General features: G+C 40.1%; 1 protein-coding gene across 2 annotated transcripts; it reads right to left on the reverse strand.

Annotated features, from left to right (window-relative positions):
* Positions 1 to 11,116: 11,116 nt before the first annotated feature.
* On the reverse strand, positions 11,117 to 15,005 carry LOC122043420 (probable disease resistance protein At1g61300). Of its 2 annotated transcripts, none has more exons than XM_042604016.1 (3): positions 14,611 to 15,005; positions 11,907 to 14,433; positions 11,117 to 11,383 (listed from the first exon to the last, which is right to left on the reverse strand). In XM_042604016.1, the coding sequence occupies exons 1-3, from the start codon at positions 14,885 to 14,887 to the stop codon at positions 11,365 to 11,367; spliced, it is 2,823 nt and encodes a 940-aa protein (XP_042459950.1). In that variant the 5' UTR covers positions 14,888 to 15,005; the 3' UTR covers positions 11,117 to 11,364. The 2 variants fall into 2 exon arrangements, with proteins under 2 accessions (XP_042459950.1, XP_042459951.1); XM_042604017.1 differs by lacking the exon at positions 11,117 to 11,383 and having other exon boundaries at positions 12,236 to 12,402; positions 12,470 to 14,433.
* Between the last annotated feature and the right edge of the window lie 3,925 nt (positions 15,006 to 18,930).

An 18,930-nucleotide genomic window follows, 5' to 3' on the forward strand; every position in this document is an offset into this window, starting at 1 on the left:
AGCTCCAGGAATTTCTCCCAGAGGTCTTTCGAGGAGTCGTAGCTTCCGATCCAACTTACCTCCTCAGGCGGTAGAACGCTGAGCAGGTGGAACTCAGCCTTTCCGTTGGTGACGAAATCTGCTTGTTCCTTCTTTGTCCAGTTGTACTCTTCTTTGTCTTTTGGCGCTTCATATCCATATTTCATTTTTCGCTTCCAAGTAGCGAAGTCTGTGTCGAACTTCGAGGGATGAATATTCGCTCTGACCATCGTCTTAATCGTTGTGCTTCAGTCGACGGTTAGTCCTTCTGAGGCGGTCTGACTCTGATACCAATTGTTGGTGCAGCGGAGGCCGGTAAGCGGGGGGTGAATTGCCTGAGAAAATAAAGTATACCCTCCTCAGAATTTTCAACTCAAAATAAAAGCAACTATAATAAAGTAAAACAAAAACAAAACAGAATTAAATCAGAGACTCGGGAGTTAACCTGGTTACAACTAATAAGGTTGTTAATCCAGGGCGATGAAAAGCGCGCACTAAGAAAGTCTCCTTTACTGTAGGCGAAGAAGCCTTTTTACACACTTAGAAAGCTCACAAGTTGCTAGGAATTTATTACAGAGTTGAATACTCAGTTTTTTTTTATAAATTCCTAAGTCCAGGGGTCCTTTTATAGCCCCTGAAAAGTCTATCTCGAAGGTCCAAGGCGCCTCCAACAGAGGTTCAAGGCGCCTCCAACCAAGTCAACAGATAGAACTCTATCCGCGCTCAAATGGTCGTTTTGACCAGGCTGAAGGTGCCTTAAACATTGTTGAAGGCGCCTCCAAGGTGGAGGAGCCTCCAACAAGCTTTAAGGCGCCTCCAAGTTGGAGGCACCTCCATTACTTGATGAGGGTGCCTTGAGTTTGGTTTCCAGCTTATTTTCTCCTTTGTTTTGACTTTCGAAGCTCCATTCTTTTTGGTGATTTCAACCAATCGAAATAGGGTTCACCCAAATCCAATTTCCGGCATTCTCCTCGAGTAGGCTTCCGTCCCGACTTAACGTCCCTCAAACACCGCGCACATTTTTCTCATCCACCGGTGTACTCTTCCGCAGCTCTCTCATCCTTCAGACGCACCGAGCCCATCGGCTCCCATCCCGTACCGTCCTTCTCGCTAGCTGCGTCTTCTGCTCGACTTCTTGCGCTCCTAAGCTCCTGCACACTCAGACACAGGGATCAAACACAAAGCAGGACCTAACCAACTTGGTTGATCACATCAAAATAATCACGGGGTCCAACACCATGCATGTATACTTGTGATGTATGATATGAAAGAGTTATATGGATAACAAGAGGAATATGTGCATGTGTGGTGAGAGGACGAGATTGGTGTCTCGGGATGAGGTTCGGGGAGGGCCTTTCCAAAATGAATGATGGTGCAACACATAGGTTTCTACTAGTATGAGTTGTACCATAAGTCATATGCTCGTTGCACAACTAATTATATGATCATGGACCAACTGAATGTGCTCTAATGATGGTTACCACACTTACGCTATGTTTGTCCCTTATTAAGCTATGCATATGTTTTCCTTTCTGTAGAGTAAGTTTATGTTCTACGCTTCCTAATTTTGTTCTTACTTATATTATACTCTTGTTAGGTTTTAGATGTTTGCATTAGTAATTACTTAAGATTATATTTTTGTCATGCTCATGTTATGCTTTAATTATGCAATTATTTAAGTGGGGCGAAAAGGATGTTAACGTTTATGTTTGGCAAGGGTATGTTCACGATTATACTCTCCTTATGTTTATGCAAGTAGCTAGAGGATAAATTAGTTAGTATAGATTCCTCGATAGGACACATGAATATAAGAACTAATAAATACATAGTATGGTTTGAGTGTGTTGAGTTTCTTGACTCACAAATTTTAACTATTTCAGGTAATGAGACGAATGAGGAACATTGACAAGTGAACCAGCTCAGGACAATGGCAGTACAACCTAAAGACCTTCTAGTTTAGTTTCTGTGTCAGTTGGATGTTTCCTTTTGTAGAATAAATTCTGGAGCTATGTGATCAGTACCTAATGTAACTAGTAGTTAAATGTTTTAATGACCACCTAAGTACCTCAGCTAGATTGAGAGTATGTTATGATTGTAAGTGTATTTATGATTTGGGACGACCAAAAAAAATCTAGGACGTTTCACAGCGGACATAGCCGCCAACTAGCGGCCGACACAATCACCAACTGGCGGCCGACACAACCGTTGTAACGACCTGGCCCCTCGGCCCCTTGGGCGACCACACTAGCGGCCCAACTGGCGGCCCAACCTTGGTCCCTTGGGCAGCCACAATGGCGGCCCAACTGGCGACCCCTTATGTCGTCAACCGACGACCCTTCGGCCGTGCCATTACTCACAAGGACTTCCCACCCCTAGTCAGTGGATTTTCGCCTTCCCCAGGATTGGAACTCTAGATCTCCAGGTTAAATACTAGAGTTTATGAATCCTAGTAGCCAAGTGAGCAAATAAATTGTCACGCCCGGGGGAGTCCCTATCCGAATAAATTTCGGCAGTACCTCCCTTGTACGGGTGACAATCTGAACCATTTCTATAGACACAATATACCTCAGCCACAGGCGGCTGGAATATACACACAACCACGCAGTTTATATGCAGTCTAGTCGGCGGATACAATAAAATACACAACCACGCAGTTATATGTAAAATCTAACAGCCCACTTGACTGTACCAAAACCAAACACAGCGGAAATACAATGCACAACACATACAAACTAAAAACGAAAATTGCTAGTCGGCTAGGCTTACACCACATAACCAAAACAACACTCCAGAAACAAAACCAGAACACAAAGATAAATGCACAAATTCTATATACCAAAATAAGAATAAAAAAAACGGAGACAGGTCTTCTGATGTGACGTGGGGACCGGCAGGCAGAATACTCCCAAGCGACTCCATAAACAACTTGGTACCTGAAAAAAATAGTATCCACGGGGATGAGTTCAACAACTCAGTAGATACCTAGTTGACATGTATAGTAAACTATAACAAATAGTAATAACTATGGAGTACAATCTCCTAAACAAAAGCTGGAAATGCACAATAGAAAAGGGCTGAAGAGAACTGTACTCACCAGAACCTCCTATCAGAATAGTCAGGTCGTCAGATCGAGAGTATCATAAATCCTGTATGCATGTCAAACATATGTATGCATCCAAATACAGCATATAAGTGCAGCAACCACAATCAGTAAATGCATCAATGCATATGATGCCAATGACATGGTCACCCCTGACGCCAGTCAACCATCTCACACACGATGGTGAGACCGAGTGGGTAGGGTTGTGACAACCGTGCACTCTGCCATCACTGCTCCTGATGAGTGACCGAATGGACGGGATGCTGTCGGAGTACACCTATCCTCCTACCCCAAATCATAAGTGGGGGAGCACGATGCTATCATCTCCCGGTACACGATGACGGGGAGGAATCTCTGCCGGCTACCACGCTGCGTCACACTACCCATGAGCGGACCAACGGAGCCTAACAAAGTCTAATCGTCTGCCGGCTACCACGCTGCTACACTAAACCAGTGGAGCCTAACAGAGCAGAACTATCTACCGGCTACCACGCTGAGTCATCAGACCAGCGGAGCCTAACAGCAGAACTGTCACACACCTGCCTGATATACCACTAACTCATGAGTGGTGGTGTGTGCAGATCTATGTAATTGACGATGTGCTCAACAATAATGGAGCCAACTATCGCACATCATGAAATCATGCGAGATGATGCATGACACTAAACATGACAATATCCCGAACAGCATAGCAATATCCATATATATATAAAATGTGTACCATAGGGTAATGAATCAAATCAAAGGTACACAGATCAGATAAGGTATAAAAACCTAGATCCTGAACTCAATAAACACATGGTTGTGTCACTATACCTACCTGATTATACATGTGTTTTGCCACATGTATAATCAGGTAGGTACTAACATGCAGTGCATAATAAGTAAACAAAACAAGCATGTAACAGGTATCGGGTAGTGACCAACCGAAGCAAAGACGAACATAATCATTACTAAAGGTTATAACCTACTAAACATATCAACATGACATATCAAAGATAAGTCAAGGTACCCGCCTCAAATAGCAGGTCCAATCCAGTCAAATCCAACGTCGAGATACTCGTCCCGCGTCAAAGTCCTACAACCACATAACACATGGTACAACTAGGTCAAATATGAACTAGTGAGCTAAATCTATCATGAACCAAATAACTAACTTAACCCTAATCTAATTAGGGATCTATTCTCGTTAGTTCAATTAAATTTAACTCAATCTATGAACCCTTATAATCCTATAAACTCACCAAATTTGTCGTAGCTAATGGTGGCTCACGACTGAAAGGGTTTTCACCATCCAAAGATGATCTACTGTTGCCCACTCTTTTCCTGCTAACATAATAATTCTGAATCAACTAATCCAATCTATCATTTCAGAAATGAAATGAAATTCTACACACTTCTTACCCAAATCCAAATATGTAGCCACTCCGTGAAGGATCCAGTGGCTGCTGTGATGAAGAGGAAGCTCTCCAAGCCATCCCACAATACTTCAGAAAAGAACCTCACTGCTGGAATCAAACGGATCAAGAACAAGATCAAGCAGTGGAGTTTACGGATTAAATCAAGGAATGAAAATCACTAGTCCAACCATAACCTAATTCCAACCAAATCTATTCATCTTACCTCTTCTTCTCCACTGGTGAAATCCACTAGAGAACTCTTTAAGTGGCAGCGATGCTCTGCCTTCAGCCCTTCCACTACAACAAAAACCTTCATAGACATCGGTTTTCCACCGGTGTCTATTTGATTTTCGACCGATGTCTATGAAGCCGATGTTAAAAGTCTGCCATTTTAGACATCGGGTTAAAACCGGTGTAGTATCACTTAACGACACCGGTCTTCGAATCGGTTATTAACCGGTGTAGTATCACTTAACGACACAGTTTCATCAACGGTGTAAAACCGATGTAATATTGTATGTTAATAACACCAGTTTTGGCAACGGTAAATGGCCGATGTAATATTACTTTATAACACCGGTTTTACATCGGTGGAAAACCGATGTAATATGTATATTTTTTAACAGCACAGATTTGATTTTAAAACCGACAATAACAAAAAAAATACACAAATATTCACAAATCGTACAAATATTCTTCATTCAATAATATCCATAAAATACACATATTCACAAATTATATAAATAATCTTCTTACAACAATATCCATAAAATACCCAAACATTCTTTTTACATCAAAAGCTAGCTAATAGATATCAAAATCAAAGTATAACATTCTGTTAACACATCAAGGTACAACTGTCTCAAATGTAATCTAGCATACATTCAGCCCACTCGAACCGCACTTCATCAATTTCAACTCTGGAGTACTTGAGATTTGTAAACTGTAAAAACACATAAATCCACCATATGTCAAATAACTAAAACAAATGTGTACATGTATCAAATAAAATAGAATACTGAGTTTTTAAAGGCTGCTGTGGAAGATAACGAATATAACAGTGAAGGAAGCATAGAAGAACAAAGAAAATGTTCATAGTTAACAAGCAAATGAAGAGATATACTATTTATTGTACTACCTCTGATGCCATCTTCCAAATCTCATAAGCAAGAATGCAACTGTGCCCTTTGTATACACATGGCTAATAGACATAATACAATAAGGAGCAAAAGCTATAAAATTCACCATCACCACGCAATCAATGAAGCAAGCAAACACAAGGTGGGTTGATATGCAGTGAAAGTGTTAATTAAGTGGAACTGCAGCAAATTACCTGTTTCTATGTTGCATCATCAGTACAATTAGCCATGTGCATGAAGATGGGGGTCTAAAAGTGTATATCTGGTTAAGTAGTTTCTATTACTGGCTTTTACTGTAACAGATCAACTGAAAAGTGTATATCTAGTTAATTTACAAGTAATGAAGTATTCACAATCAGGAAGCTATTTAATGGTCTTCTTTCTTAACAAGAGCAGGGAATTTTCTTGATGCAAACTAGCCAATTACTGTAATCATAGGGCACAAGGTCACAAAACTCAGAAACATCGATTATGATAGGACACTGAGATCCTAAGCAGCAATTTTACTTCAGAAAAACCTTGGAAACGATCCCAAATTCAAGAACATAAAGATCCTAACATATCACACTTACATCCGTCAACTCTGCCTTACAGCACAGCGGACAACAAGAGTGGTGCATGGTCGCCAATTGTACTAGTAAAGGTTCTCCTCTCTTTTTCTCTCAAATTTGATTGCCTGACTATTTATCCTAAAAGCTAAGTTGTTAGGAAAGAGAGAAAGAGACTAATATATACATTGATATCCTTAATAATCTCCATCTCTTTCTCCAATTCTAATTCCCTCTTTTCGGCCACTCTAGTTACTTTTGAGGGTATTTTTACTAGACTTTGGTTGGCTATTACTGATCTTATTCTTAAGCCAAACCAGCTGATTAGATTGATAAATATTCATTTATGAATCTCTATCAGTACAATCGAAATCTGATTAAAGACAACCTTAACAGATTGTTCACACTCCAGATTCTGCGAACCACCAGATTGTCAATTGAAGCAAAAAAAGAAACATGATAGCATCTAATAAAGTAGGGCCATATTTGATGGTAGATGTACAAAAAAAAAATTGGTTCTCAAAATTCAGAAAATACACTTAAACAATAAAAAAAAAAAACTTAGTTTAGAGTCACAAAATGAACCTTTTTCTATGAAACAGGAGCCCAACATTTAAACAATCAAAATAAGGATTAGTATTGATTACCCATTTATCTTAATAAGTTAGGTTAAATTCGAGTATCAATGTGTTAGATATTTAGAGGAAGTTGAGCAGGTTCAAAAAATGTAATCAATCCTTTAATCCTAAGGTTACCATTTAAGATAGCTTATCCAGCCACTCTACTCACTGCATCTCCTAATCTCTAATTCCTTTCTTCTTAGGCAATCATTTAGTCTCCAATAGGACAGCTCTAAGCAAGAATCTTTCTTCTCGGTGTGCATCATATGCTTCAACACCAACTTCCCATAATTCTTTTAAATCGTCAATCAAAGGCGCCAAGTACACATCAATGTCATTTCCCGGCTGTTTAGGACCAGAAATCAACAGCGTGAGCATCATATATTTTCTGTTCATACACAACCATGGAGGAAGGTTATAGGTGATCATTATAACTGGTCAACAACTACATGTAGAACTCATCAAACTATGAGGATTGATTCCATCAGTTGCTATGGCCAACCTTAGATTTCTTGTCTCAGAAGCAAAATTTGGCCAATTATGATCCACAAGTCTCCAACAAAGTGCATCAGCTGGATGTCGCATATAGGCATCACATACTCTTTTATTAGCATGCCAAATTAACTCCTTAGATATTTCCTTGCTCCGAAACATTCTTTGAAATCTAGGAATAGGAGGAAAGTACCATAAAATTTTTGCAGGGACTCCTTCAATTATCCTAGAATTCTTGTCCAACTTCCACCTTGACAACCCACAAGTAGGACAATCAGTAAAATCCTCATACTCCTTCCAGTATAAGACACAATCATTAGGGCAAGCATGTATTTTCTTATAAGTCATCCCCATTGCACATAAGCTTTTCTTTGCATCATATAAAGATAAAGGCAATTCATTGTCAACGGGAAACATTTCTCCAAACAAGACAAGTAGTTCAGTAAAACTATTATCACTCCAGCTGTATTTCACTTTCAAGTTATATAATTGCACAATTACAGATAACTTTGTAAATTTAGTACACCCAACATACAGGGGTTTCTCAGCATCCTTAAGTAATTTTATAAATTGATCTGGATTCTCTGAACTTTCATATGCAGCGTGTACCATATCTATAGGTTTATCAGCAAAATAGTTTTCACTTTCTCCAGCTGCATCATTCTCTTTCTTTAAATCTACTAATACAGATTCTTCCCCATGCCATATCCATTTTTTGTATGTTAAGTCTATACCATTACAATACACATGTGCCCTTATGCTGTTAATATTAGTGTTCCATAGATTGCCACATTTCGTACAAGGACAAGGTATACTAGTAGGATTAGTAGCATGTTGCAGCGCAAATTGCAAGAAAGATTCTAGTCCAAGTTCAAACTCATGTGATAATCTATCCTTTGCCATCCATGCCTTGTCCATTTTGTTGTAATAATGAATCTAAAATCAATCAAAAATATCAAGACAATTACAACAATGAGCCAAAATTCTTAATCCATCATTATACAAATAAATTAACTATGCGGGTCCTCCAAGAAACCAACTATGCTTACCAAGAAAAGGATACGAATACATTTCATAAACCAGAAACCAACTACTTCATCATTATACCAATAAATTTTAAACCAGAAACCAACTACTTCATCATTATACCAATAAATTTCTAAACCAGAAACCATGACATTTTAGTGAAAACAATTAGCCTAGACATAAAAGAAACTTGATAGTTCAAGGATTACATAAAACCAACTTAGCAACAGGAACTAAGAACTCCTCAATCTATCAAACAAAAATGATAAAATCAACTCAAGGTAGTGTTTGAGGAAATTCATCAAACACATTGCATGCATCAATCAATTAATACTTGTAAACAAGAGATCAAGAAGATGCAACTGTCGAAGATGAGGAAGAAATTCAGTAGCGATGATGTATAAAGGAAAAATTACCGGAATGTGAAGAAGGACTCGAGCGGTGGCAGTGAATGCTGGACCGGAGATGGATGAAGCAAAAACTACTGGAATGCGAAGAAGGTCTCCTCTTCTCAACCAAATGGAGGAGTTGGAGGAGATGCGGTGTGGTTGGACGGAGAAGCAAGTTCGTTGTGTCTTGATCCTGATCAGGAGAGGATCTAGGAAGGGGGAAGAGGGAGATGAGGTTGAGAGAGATGGTCAGATGGTCGGAGGTTTAGGTTTAGACTGAGAGAGATGTCTCGGTTTAGGTTTACGCGAGAGATGTCGCGCGGAGGAACGGGCGGGATAAAGATTTAGGTTTGGAGGGAACGTCACAGTGTGCAGATTTTGGCTTGTGGGGGAATTAAAATATTTTATTTTGGTTCATTAACATCGGATTTTAAAAACCGATGTTAAAATCGATGTCTATTAACGAAAAAAAGAGCGCTCATAGACATCGCTTAAAAAACCGATGTCTATGAGTGGAAATCTGCGCTCATAGACACCGGTTTTTAGAAAAATCGGTGTAAAATACTCAAAGGCATCGGTTTTAGCCTAAAACCGTTGTTGTTCCACTGATATCTATGAGGGATTTTGTTGTAGTATTCCCTACTGTTTCCTCCTTCCAGCGACAACTATGCTCGGCGGTAGGACGTGCACAGCGAAGATCGAAGAGGAATGAGTCGGCGATGCAGAGAGGCACGACTGGGGTTGCGATCGGAAGCTAGGGCTCGGAGAAGGACGACGGTGTCGTGAGCCCAGGGAGGAGGAAGTCGGCTGGTTATGGACCCAACCTAGGGCACAGGAAATCGGCTGGAGGCGAGAGCTCTGGTGGCTAGCGATCGGCCGCGACGGCTGTGGCGTCGGGAGTGGGGCGTCGACGCTAGGGCAGAGGGGAATCTCGGCCGCGTCTGCTGTGGCGACAACAACGACGCTAGGGCTCGGATGCGAGCGGATCGGGGTCGGCGTCACGTCGGCCATTGGAGAGGAAGAGGAGAGGGAACCGTCGCGTGGCGGTTTTGGCAAGGGGTCGGCGGCTCGGCGCGAGGAGGAGGGAGGTTAAGGCACGCGGGGGAGAGAAAATAAAGAAAAAGGAAAATAGGAAAAGAAAGAAAAATAAATAAATAAAACTTTTCCTCATTCAGTGGGGTAGCCTAAACAGGCTTTTCCGGGGCCCAGTTTTATCCCCGTGAACCTAAGCCATACAGTTTCCGAAAAATTCCCAGAAAATTTTTAAAATTTCTGGAAATTTCCCTTATAGTGTCTCGCCTATTTTTGGTATTTTACAACTGTCAGCCACGTGCTAGCGGCCTGCATAGCCGACAGTTATCGCCGACGTCGAGAAGAGGGAGAGAGGTGGGAGGAGAGGATTTACCGAAGAATCCTTGGAGTATGAGGAGATTGGGGAAGAAAAATGGCCACCTGCGTAAGTGGAGATCGGGGTCGTGACCTAGTTTGTAATCGGTATTACCGACGAAATCATGATTCCATCAGAAATCCTTAATGGGTATTACCGACGGAATTACAATTCAGTCAGTAATACATTAAACTTACCAACGAAATCATAATTCTGTTGAAAATTCCTAATGGATATTACCAACGGAATTGTGATTCTGTCAGTAATACATTGAGCTTACTGACAGAATTACGATTCCATCGGTGATGGAATCGTTAAGGTTTTTGTGTTATAGCCATATTTTACCTACGGAATAATATTTCTGTCAGAATTACTAATGGAAAATTTTCTATCCGTAATTTCGTCAATAATCCTAATTTTTTAGTGGGTACTCGTGTGATCTTAATGTAAATGTTATTTAAATATTAAAATCCATGATCAATCTCAATTTTCTCAATCACTAGAGACATAAAAACATTTGATAAGTGTTTTAAACAATTGTGTTTCTACTTTAATGGCGTGATTTCAAAAGAAATGAAGAAACGTTGAGTCAAAGCGGCTCCAGGTTCAAATCAATATTTTAAAAATTAGACATAAATTTTATTTAATTTTTTCAATTAAATTTCACTGGAAGGTCAAACGGTGTTTTTTTTTTATCGGATGAAATTGTTGATCGGCTCAAATTAGTAGGCAATTTTTGTTTTAACGGAGACAATAAGTTAACGGAAAGAATATCCAATTAAACTTATTCAGACCATATAATAAAGTTTAGGGCAATGATATGCAGATAAAAAAAAATTAAAAAAATAGAGATAGACACATAAATTATGCTCCACTATTTTTTCTTTTTACATATATTTTTTTTAAAGTTTATAAACATTAATGTTAAAGTAATAAATCAAACCATGTCATTTACGTGTCATCTTGCATCGTAGTAATTAATATGATCAAATGATGATATCAAACAAAATTAAAACTATAACATTATATGAACTGAAAGTCCTTCATGATGAAGTAAAGTTAAGAAGACAATATCAATGACCAAATTTTAAAACATTAAAGAGATGCCCAATTAACAAGCTAGGAATCATCAATCAAATTTAAATACATGTCCAACCAACCAACCAAAGAATCCATCAATTTGACCATTCACGACGATCAAAACATTGAACGTCCTATAGCCTCCTTGGCCAAAAGGCCTGTGCTTCATTTCGAAATTTGTGGCCTATAAAGATCACAACATTTTGTTAAAAGTAATAGATATTGGAGCAAATTTAAAATAGTTAAGAATAAGCTATTAATATTGTCAAGTCCTACTACTCATCATAATATTCATCTACATTGAATAATATTGACAATGTGAGATTTTTCATTTGCTGTTATATCAGGATATTTAACTTGATAGGAAAAGCATTGACTGACTGTAGTAGCCCATTATTTTTTATATTACAAATCAAGATCATATTTATTTGAAAAATATGATGAAATTGAAATTAATTGCTTGTCCAGAATAAAAACCTGAGTGGAACTGCAATTTATCAAAATACCATGCCGGCACTTAGTTTCCATAGTTATAAAAAGACATTTATTTTCTAAAACAGATTCCCTAAATTGCCCTTAAAAGAATATCAAACGAAGGTATGCATCTTAAACTATTTAATTTGCCTACTTCATAAATTTAAATATTCACTCATTTTATACAGACAGAATAAATAATAACTTATTTGATATGAAAAATATAGTGTTACCTAAAATAAGGAGTCAGGGAATCCTTGATGCTCTCGTCATCCCAATCCAAGTTGTTCCACCAATACTCTTCACCACGAATCCATTTTAATCTGTTCTTCAACATTTCAATCCCAAATGGTAATCTTTTGAGTTCTGGGCAGCCTTTCACATCTATATATTCCAAGTAGGGAAAATGGAGCGGTCTATTTGCAATGCAATTAAGGTTCGGCAAGTAGCCCAAAATCAAACTCTGTATAGAGCTAGAGCTAGAGATGGAATTGGAGTTCCCTACCTCACTTATTAGTTCCTTCATTTTTCGACAACATTCTATCCGTAGAAAATTAAGGCATGGCAGTTGGAGAACCCAAGAAACATCCTTCAACATGTCACAACTATAAATATATATTTGACGAAGGTTGTAGAGCCGAACTCTATTCAATGAAATCTCTACCAATAGTTCTAGGCATTCAAAATGGAGGCGCTTTAAACATCCAAAACTTGATTCCCGACCCATGCCTGCAGCCAACACTAATCTGCTTACTCTGAGATCTATAATGTTCAGAATATCAAGCTTGTCACTTACCCTGCAACCCCATTGTGGAGTGCCCAGATCGTAATTTGGAAGTTTTGAAACATTCTCTCCATCCAAAGTGAGTCTCCATATGGAGACATTTGGTAACATGTTGAGTCGCTGAATGCTATCTGTTGTAGCATTAATGTTAATTGCCACACTTAATTGATGATGCCCTTTAAAACATTCCAACTCATCCCACCACCACTCGGGTACAATATAATTGTCGCTTATATCTAGCCACTTGAGCATTAATAAATTGGATATCGTCCCATTGGGTACAATCTCAAGAGGCATATAACTTAGAAGCAAGTACTCTAATTTGCACAAGCAACCCAACTCGGCCGGTAGTTTTGCAATAGAATTGTAGGATAAGTCTAAATATTGAAGCTCAGTTAAGCTACCGATCTCCATCGGAAGCTCTATTATACTACAAAAACTAAGATCCAAGTATGTCAAATGAGGCATGCTTTTCAACAAGCTCGAAGGAATTGCTTCCAGGTCCATGTTTTCACGGAGAATCAACATAGAAAGTTTTGGAAAAGTGGAAGCTCCATACTCTTGTAAAGAAGTAATCCGATTGTTCATGAATGATACTCGCTCTGCTTGTTGCCATTCTTCTTGTCTAGGCAAATTAAGTAATCCGATTCCTGCTTTTACAATCCATTTTCTTTTGTTCCTCTCCAAACTAGAGACCATCAATAGTGCCATGTCTCGGATGACATCGTGCATCTTTACAAGCGTATCCTCATAAGGAGTGTTGATGTTATTACATTTCTCTAGCAAGGATGTAGCCATGAGAGCTTCCAAATGCGAACATCCTTGTGCGAAAGCTTCATTGATCACATTAAATTCACGAATTATGCCGCAACCTATCAAACACGGTATCAACTCAGAGAATTGGTTGATCTCATAATCTTCAGGCCACAAAGCGCAGCACAAAAGGCATTCTCTTATGGAGTCATTCTCTAAACTGTCATAGCTCAGTTTGAAGGCTTTATACATGACGAGTGAATCTTCTGGAAGACATACGGTTGTCCATTCATGTTTATCCCTTATTTGATTGAAAGCGTCATTCCAAACTTCCCAAGACCTTTTTCCTGACATGGCACGAGCGACGGTGACAAGAGCTAGCGGAAGGCCTGCACATTCTTTAGCAAGTTCTTCGGCAATGAACTTAATTCCAGCATCTGAGCTGAGAACATCCCCATCGCTGTTCTGCTCAAAGAGTTGCCATGCTTGTTCTGAATCCAGACATCTGACTTTGATCTTCTTTTCTGCTTTCATTTGTGCACACACTGTCTCGCTGCGGGTCGTTAATACCACGACTTTACGTGGATGCTTCTGCTGTTGTTGGCCTCGCTCAGTAGCCGAGTGTGCCATCCCCAACAGTTGAAGATCCAAACGTTCCCAAATGTCATCGAGAAGCAGCAAGCAATTCTTGTCCTTCAAATAGCTAAACAACTTATCACCACAGGTTCGTTCATCGTCATTCTTCTCCAGTGTATCCAGTTTTAGGCTCTTAGCAATATCAATCTGGAGTTTTTTCAATTGGCAGCCTTTGGAGGCCACAACCCAAATGACATGATCAAATATGGTATGGTCATGAAGATAATATTGTTGGATGCTCTCCAATATGGTCGTCTTACCGACACCACCCATTCCGAAGATGCCTATGATGTTGCCTTCTCCACCATTGATGTAGCCCACAATGTCCTCCACATACGACTCGATCCCAACAGGCGGTTGGTGTGCGATAGGAAGCATCACGGTGGGTTCCGGAGGCCCAACTGTGGCAATCGGATCCAGTGCACCAGCTCTGTTCGTCAATTCAGTAGCCTCGCCGAGCTTCTTCGCCACTCTTCGAATGATGGAGCAGAAGTTTGATGACTCTCCGATAGAGACCTGATCTCCTGCTTGCTGTGTTTGACTCGACGTGCTGCCGGTTTGATTGAAGCAATTGCAACTGAAGAAACCTAACGAAAAAACAAAGCAATAGAGTACTGATACAAATTCCTTTCCCTCTCACTCTCTTATAGATAAAAGCAGTACGTACGTAGTAGCTTGTATATGGATTAAAGCACAAAGCAGGACAATTGAATTATATTGGCATGAAAAGGAAAAACAAAAAGTATATAGGGGAGAATACTGACTCATGCTTTGGAAATCCTGGATGATAGCAGCCACTTGGCCTTCCAGTTCCTCCACCTCCCGTAGCCACTGGCTCACTTCGTTGGTCGGAATTTTCCCTTGGCGATCCGCCTGGTCGATCTGCTTCTTGATGTCGTCCCTTTTACCTCTCAATCTTGCCATTTCCTTCTCCAATTTCTGGATGCCAGATTTTGGCCTGCCCAGTACTGGCAGCGATGCCCACAGCCCGCTCACGCAACTGTTGACGTCTACGTCGAGATTTAGGTTGATGCACGCCATGGACGAGGAGAAGGTAGCTTGCAACAAGAGATCATGTACTTCTTTTGCAGAGCAAGGGAAGGGAAGCAAAACACAAATGAAAGAAACTAGTCAAGATCTAGATTGATTCGTTTATCAAAAATAAATAAATAGCGGTCAAAACTTTTTGAACATAGGTAAAATTTACTCAAAACAGAGAATTATCGAATAATATAAGCTAATACAAATTTAAAAACAATATTCTTGATCAGAGATGATCATAACGTATTAAAAAACAGTAGAGACAACCAATTAAATTAATTAATTACATGAATTAATTAAAAGCCACTACGAATTTAAAAATAATATTCTTGGTCAAAGATGTCAGTCATCCCACGCACGTTCTATCTACTATGCCAGCTGATTTTTACAGCTAGCAAAAGGGAAGAATTAGTATAACGTATTAAAAAAAAAGGAAAGGCCATCAATTAAATTAATTAATTAATTACAAGAAAATAAAAAAATGTATTTCAAAAATGTCCCTCGAAATATCAAAACCACTTTCGTTATATTTTTTGATAGGGACAAAAGATACGAATTTGCTTCAATTTCATCCCCATGCGTGTACAAATCTTGGAGAGAATTTATTAAAAATTTATCGAGCTTAAAAATTTTGAGTTGCATTGGACGACTTTTTAGTTTTTATGATTGTTTAGGAGTTTCTCAAATTTTAAATTTCTATTGAATTTTATGTTTCTAAATTTATTGAAATAAATTTCGTTAAACCATAAAAAAAATTGGAAATTGGAGAAATTCTTATTTGCCCTGAAGCTTTATATTATTTTTAAAAATATCTTTTAGAAATTATTTTAAAAATAAATACTTTTAAATATTTTTAAATTTTCTTTCGGTGTTATCAATAATGTGACACAAGATGATTCGCTCGCTCTCAGTATCCCTGTCAATTCGTCCTTAGGCTAACACAAAAAAATTAAATCACGGATGATTACTAACTATTTTAATATAAATGATAAAGTATGAGATAGATTGTTAGCGCTATTAATAAAAACAATAAAGATGATGATAAATAAAATAAAAAAGATGGTCTCGTTTATCAAATAAGAAAAAATATTAAATTAAAATTTTTAGATATAAATAGGTAAAATTAACTTTAAAATGAGAAGAAAAAAAATTTAGTAATCCAAATATTCAATTTTTTAAATCAATTAATGCTCACGGTGACTGATCCTATTAAAATTTACCATCTATCATTAAAATTAAATAAAAACGAGAACCATAGTTAAATTTAAACGGACGATTAAGTATCACTAGTGATTCGAATATTAGGGACGTATGAAATACCTTCAGTAAATTTTGAATCTTCGTTATACGCGAGCTCGTCCTATTTCTTTACCTTCCACCTGCTAAAATCGAATTAATATAAAGTCATTTTAATTTGATTTTCTGATCATTAAATCAATATTAATTTAAAAATAATATTATGCCATGTGATTGCACAAATTTACAGCTAGCAAAATTACGGGACAATTATTGTGGTGCGTGTGCAGCAATAAGAACAGCATCATTGCACGTCTTAGCATATGGACAACCTCGTGGATTGTCACAATGAATTAATTATATTTTTTCAATTTTCTTATTTCAGTATAATATTTTTAAAAGAATTAATTAAATATTAATGTAGAAGCTCATGGGCAACCTCGTGGATTGTCACAATGATAAGGAAAAAGGCTCCACGAGTTGGTACGATAACTACATCGTCACGTAATTCTTTCAATAAGTTTTAGAGTCGGTTTTTAATTGGCTTAAAATAATTTAAGCACATGGAGTATAGATAAAAGGTCTACATATCTCATATAATTTTAAGTTTTTAATACATAATTAATATAGACTTAATGTGTTTATGAGATACTCATTATTTAGATATATGGGATTATACTTTTTAGAGATTCGTCCTAGACTAAGGTGAAAACAAAGTTTGAAACACTAAAGAAATAGGCCGAGCTATGAGAAATAGGCTGAGCCATATGAAGCGCTTCGATTGGCCGAGCCATATGAAGCGCTTCGATTGGCCGAGCCACGTGATCCAGGTACCCGGAGGTGTTCCAAGTACTTAGAATGAACCTATTTAAAGGCCTTCGACCCGGAGCTTCACAATTGCAACTAGTTTCCTTCTTGATCGGTGCTCCGAAAAAGCACCAGCAACACTGTGAAGCTTCTCTGACAATCGGCGACTCAGATTTTCATATTTTCCTTGTTATCGGTAACCTTATTTTTCAGTTCAACTATTAGTGAATTTCCCAACGAAAGCACTCGACGAGTGCGAACCTTGAAGTATGAGTCGTTGAAAACTCTGAATCAAGTAAAACTAACTTGTGTTAGCCCACTTGGTCTTCATACCAGTTGTCATGTTCGCAGACTTAACTGGACTTCTGCTAGTTGTCTGGTCCCGCGGACCCAACCGGACTTCCTGTCAGATATTCGATTGACCCGTTGACCTATCTAGACTTCGTACCAACTATCCGGTCGCTCAAACCTAGCTGAATTTCAGCCTGATGTCAAGTCCTCCATACCCGTCAACTCCTGCACACTTGGTAAAGTAGTTAGACGTACAAACACCACATCTAACTTTAACCTATTTATCATACATCAAAAATCGATTATCAGTGCAACTTGCACCAACATTGTTATCATTCTCAGTTTATGCATGATGGATTGAAGTCATTGTGTTTGATGCGGATGTGGTTTATGGCACAAGAGCGATTAGAGAAGACGGGAAGGGCATTTTCGTCTTCTGGCAGGAGAAGGGTTTGAGTGCTTATAATGCACTGTTCATTGATCGAGAGGAAGAGGTGGGGGGGGGGGGGGGGGGGGTGGTTCGCCGCCGCACACAGGAAGAAGTTTCCTTCCTCAGCCTCTCCGGCGCCTCGCCGGGGCCATCGCCGGCCGCCACCATCTCTCTTCTTCCTCTCCTCCTTCCTCGCCGGCAAGCCACCACGAATGGAGTGCCGCCCTCTCGACGGCCAGCAGCCGAACCTCCTCATCTCCTCGTCCTCGTCTCCCTTACGGGCTTCTCGCCGGCGCTGACGCCGGCCGCCAGCCTCCGCCTCCCCTCCTCTCCCTCTGGCCGCAAGCACCTCCTCTTCTCCCTGCTTGCGCGCGCTGCCTCGAGCTCTCTCGCCTTCACCACTTCGTTCTTAGCCGGCCCTCGCCACGGTTCCTCTTCTCCTCTTCGTGGTGCTGCCACCGGACTGGCACGACGCCGCCTCCTGGGCCAACGCCGCTGCCTCTAGCTGTCGGCGCCGCCTCCTGCGGTCGTCGCCTCCTCCTTTCACGGCCGCTGCCACCTTCTCCCGCAGCCACTGCCGCTGCCTCCGGCAGGCGCTACTGCCTCCAGCAGGAGCCAACCACTGCCACTGCCTCCGGCGGGTGCTGCCGCCCCCGACGGCAATCACCGCTGCCTCACGCAGCCTCCGGCGGCTACGGATGTCACTGCCGACACCCCCAACGGGCATCGACATTTCTTCCAGGGGCCACCGGCGCTTCCCACCGCTGCTACCGACGTCGATGCCTAAAGCAGGTGTCGCCTCCAGCGATAGTCGCGACCACCTCTAGCGGTCGCCATCACTCTCTGGACAGCCGCCATCTGGCGAGCTCAGGTTTGTTTACTCCGGCCTTCGGGCTAAGATGATGTTATGCCTGTGAGCCGATTTGGTTCCGGTCATCGAGCCGTGATATTTCATTCTTCGCACCATTATTATGCTTGTGAGTTATCTGTACTATCTGGCCTGTGTGTTGCGTATCGGCCTGCGAGCCGTTGTCATATCCCGGGCTACATGCCGCTTTCTGGATCCAGGCTTCACCGGATTTCGTGCCGTCACCCTCAGATTTGGTTCCTCAGCGGGTTCACATCCATCCACTCGTCAGGGCCGTGACGACTCGATCAGCCGCGCGATCAATTCACCCATCCATCCGAGGGCGCCCCCCCGGGGCGAGGGTACGTTACCGTACCTTTCCTGCATTTATTTCACTATTCTATTATTAGTATTCGACTGCTTATATATTTG

This window comes from Zingiber officinale, chromosome 2A, assembly GCF_018446385.1.
Source record: "Zingiber officinale cultivar Zhangliang chromosome 2A, Zo_v1.1, whole genome shotgun sequence".
NCBI classification, from domain to species: Eukaryota; Viridiplantae; Streptophyta; class Magnoliopsida; order Zingiberales; family Zingiberaceae; genus Zingiber; species Zingiber officinale.

Coding starts and splice junctions, on each gene's coding strand:
- LOC122043420 (XM_042604016.1), bottom strand. CDS start 14,887: ATGGCGTGCATCAACCTAAATCTCGACGTAGACGTCAACAGTTGCGTG. Junction 14,434..14,610: donor CCAGGATTTCCAAAGCATGA/GTCAGTATTCTC, acceptor TTTTTTCGTTAG/GTTTCTTCAGTTGCAATTGC.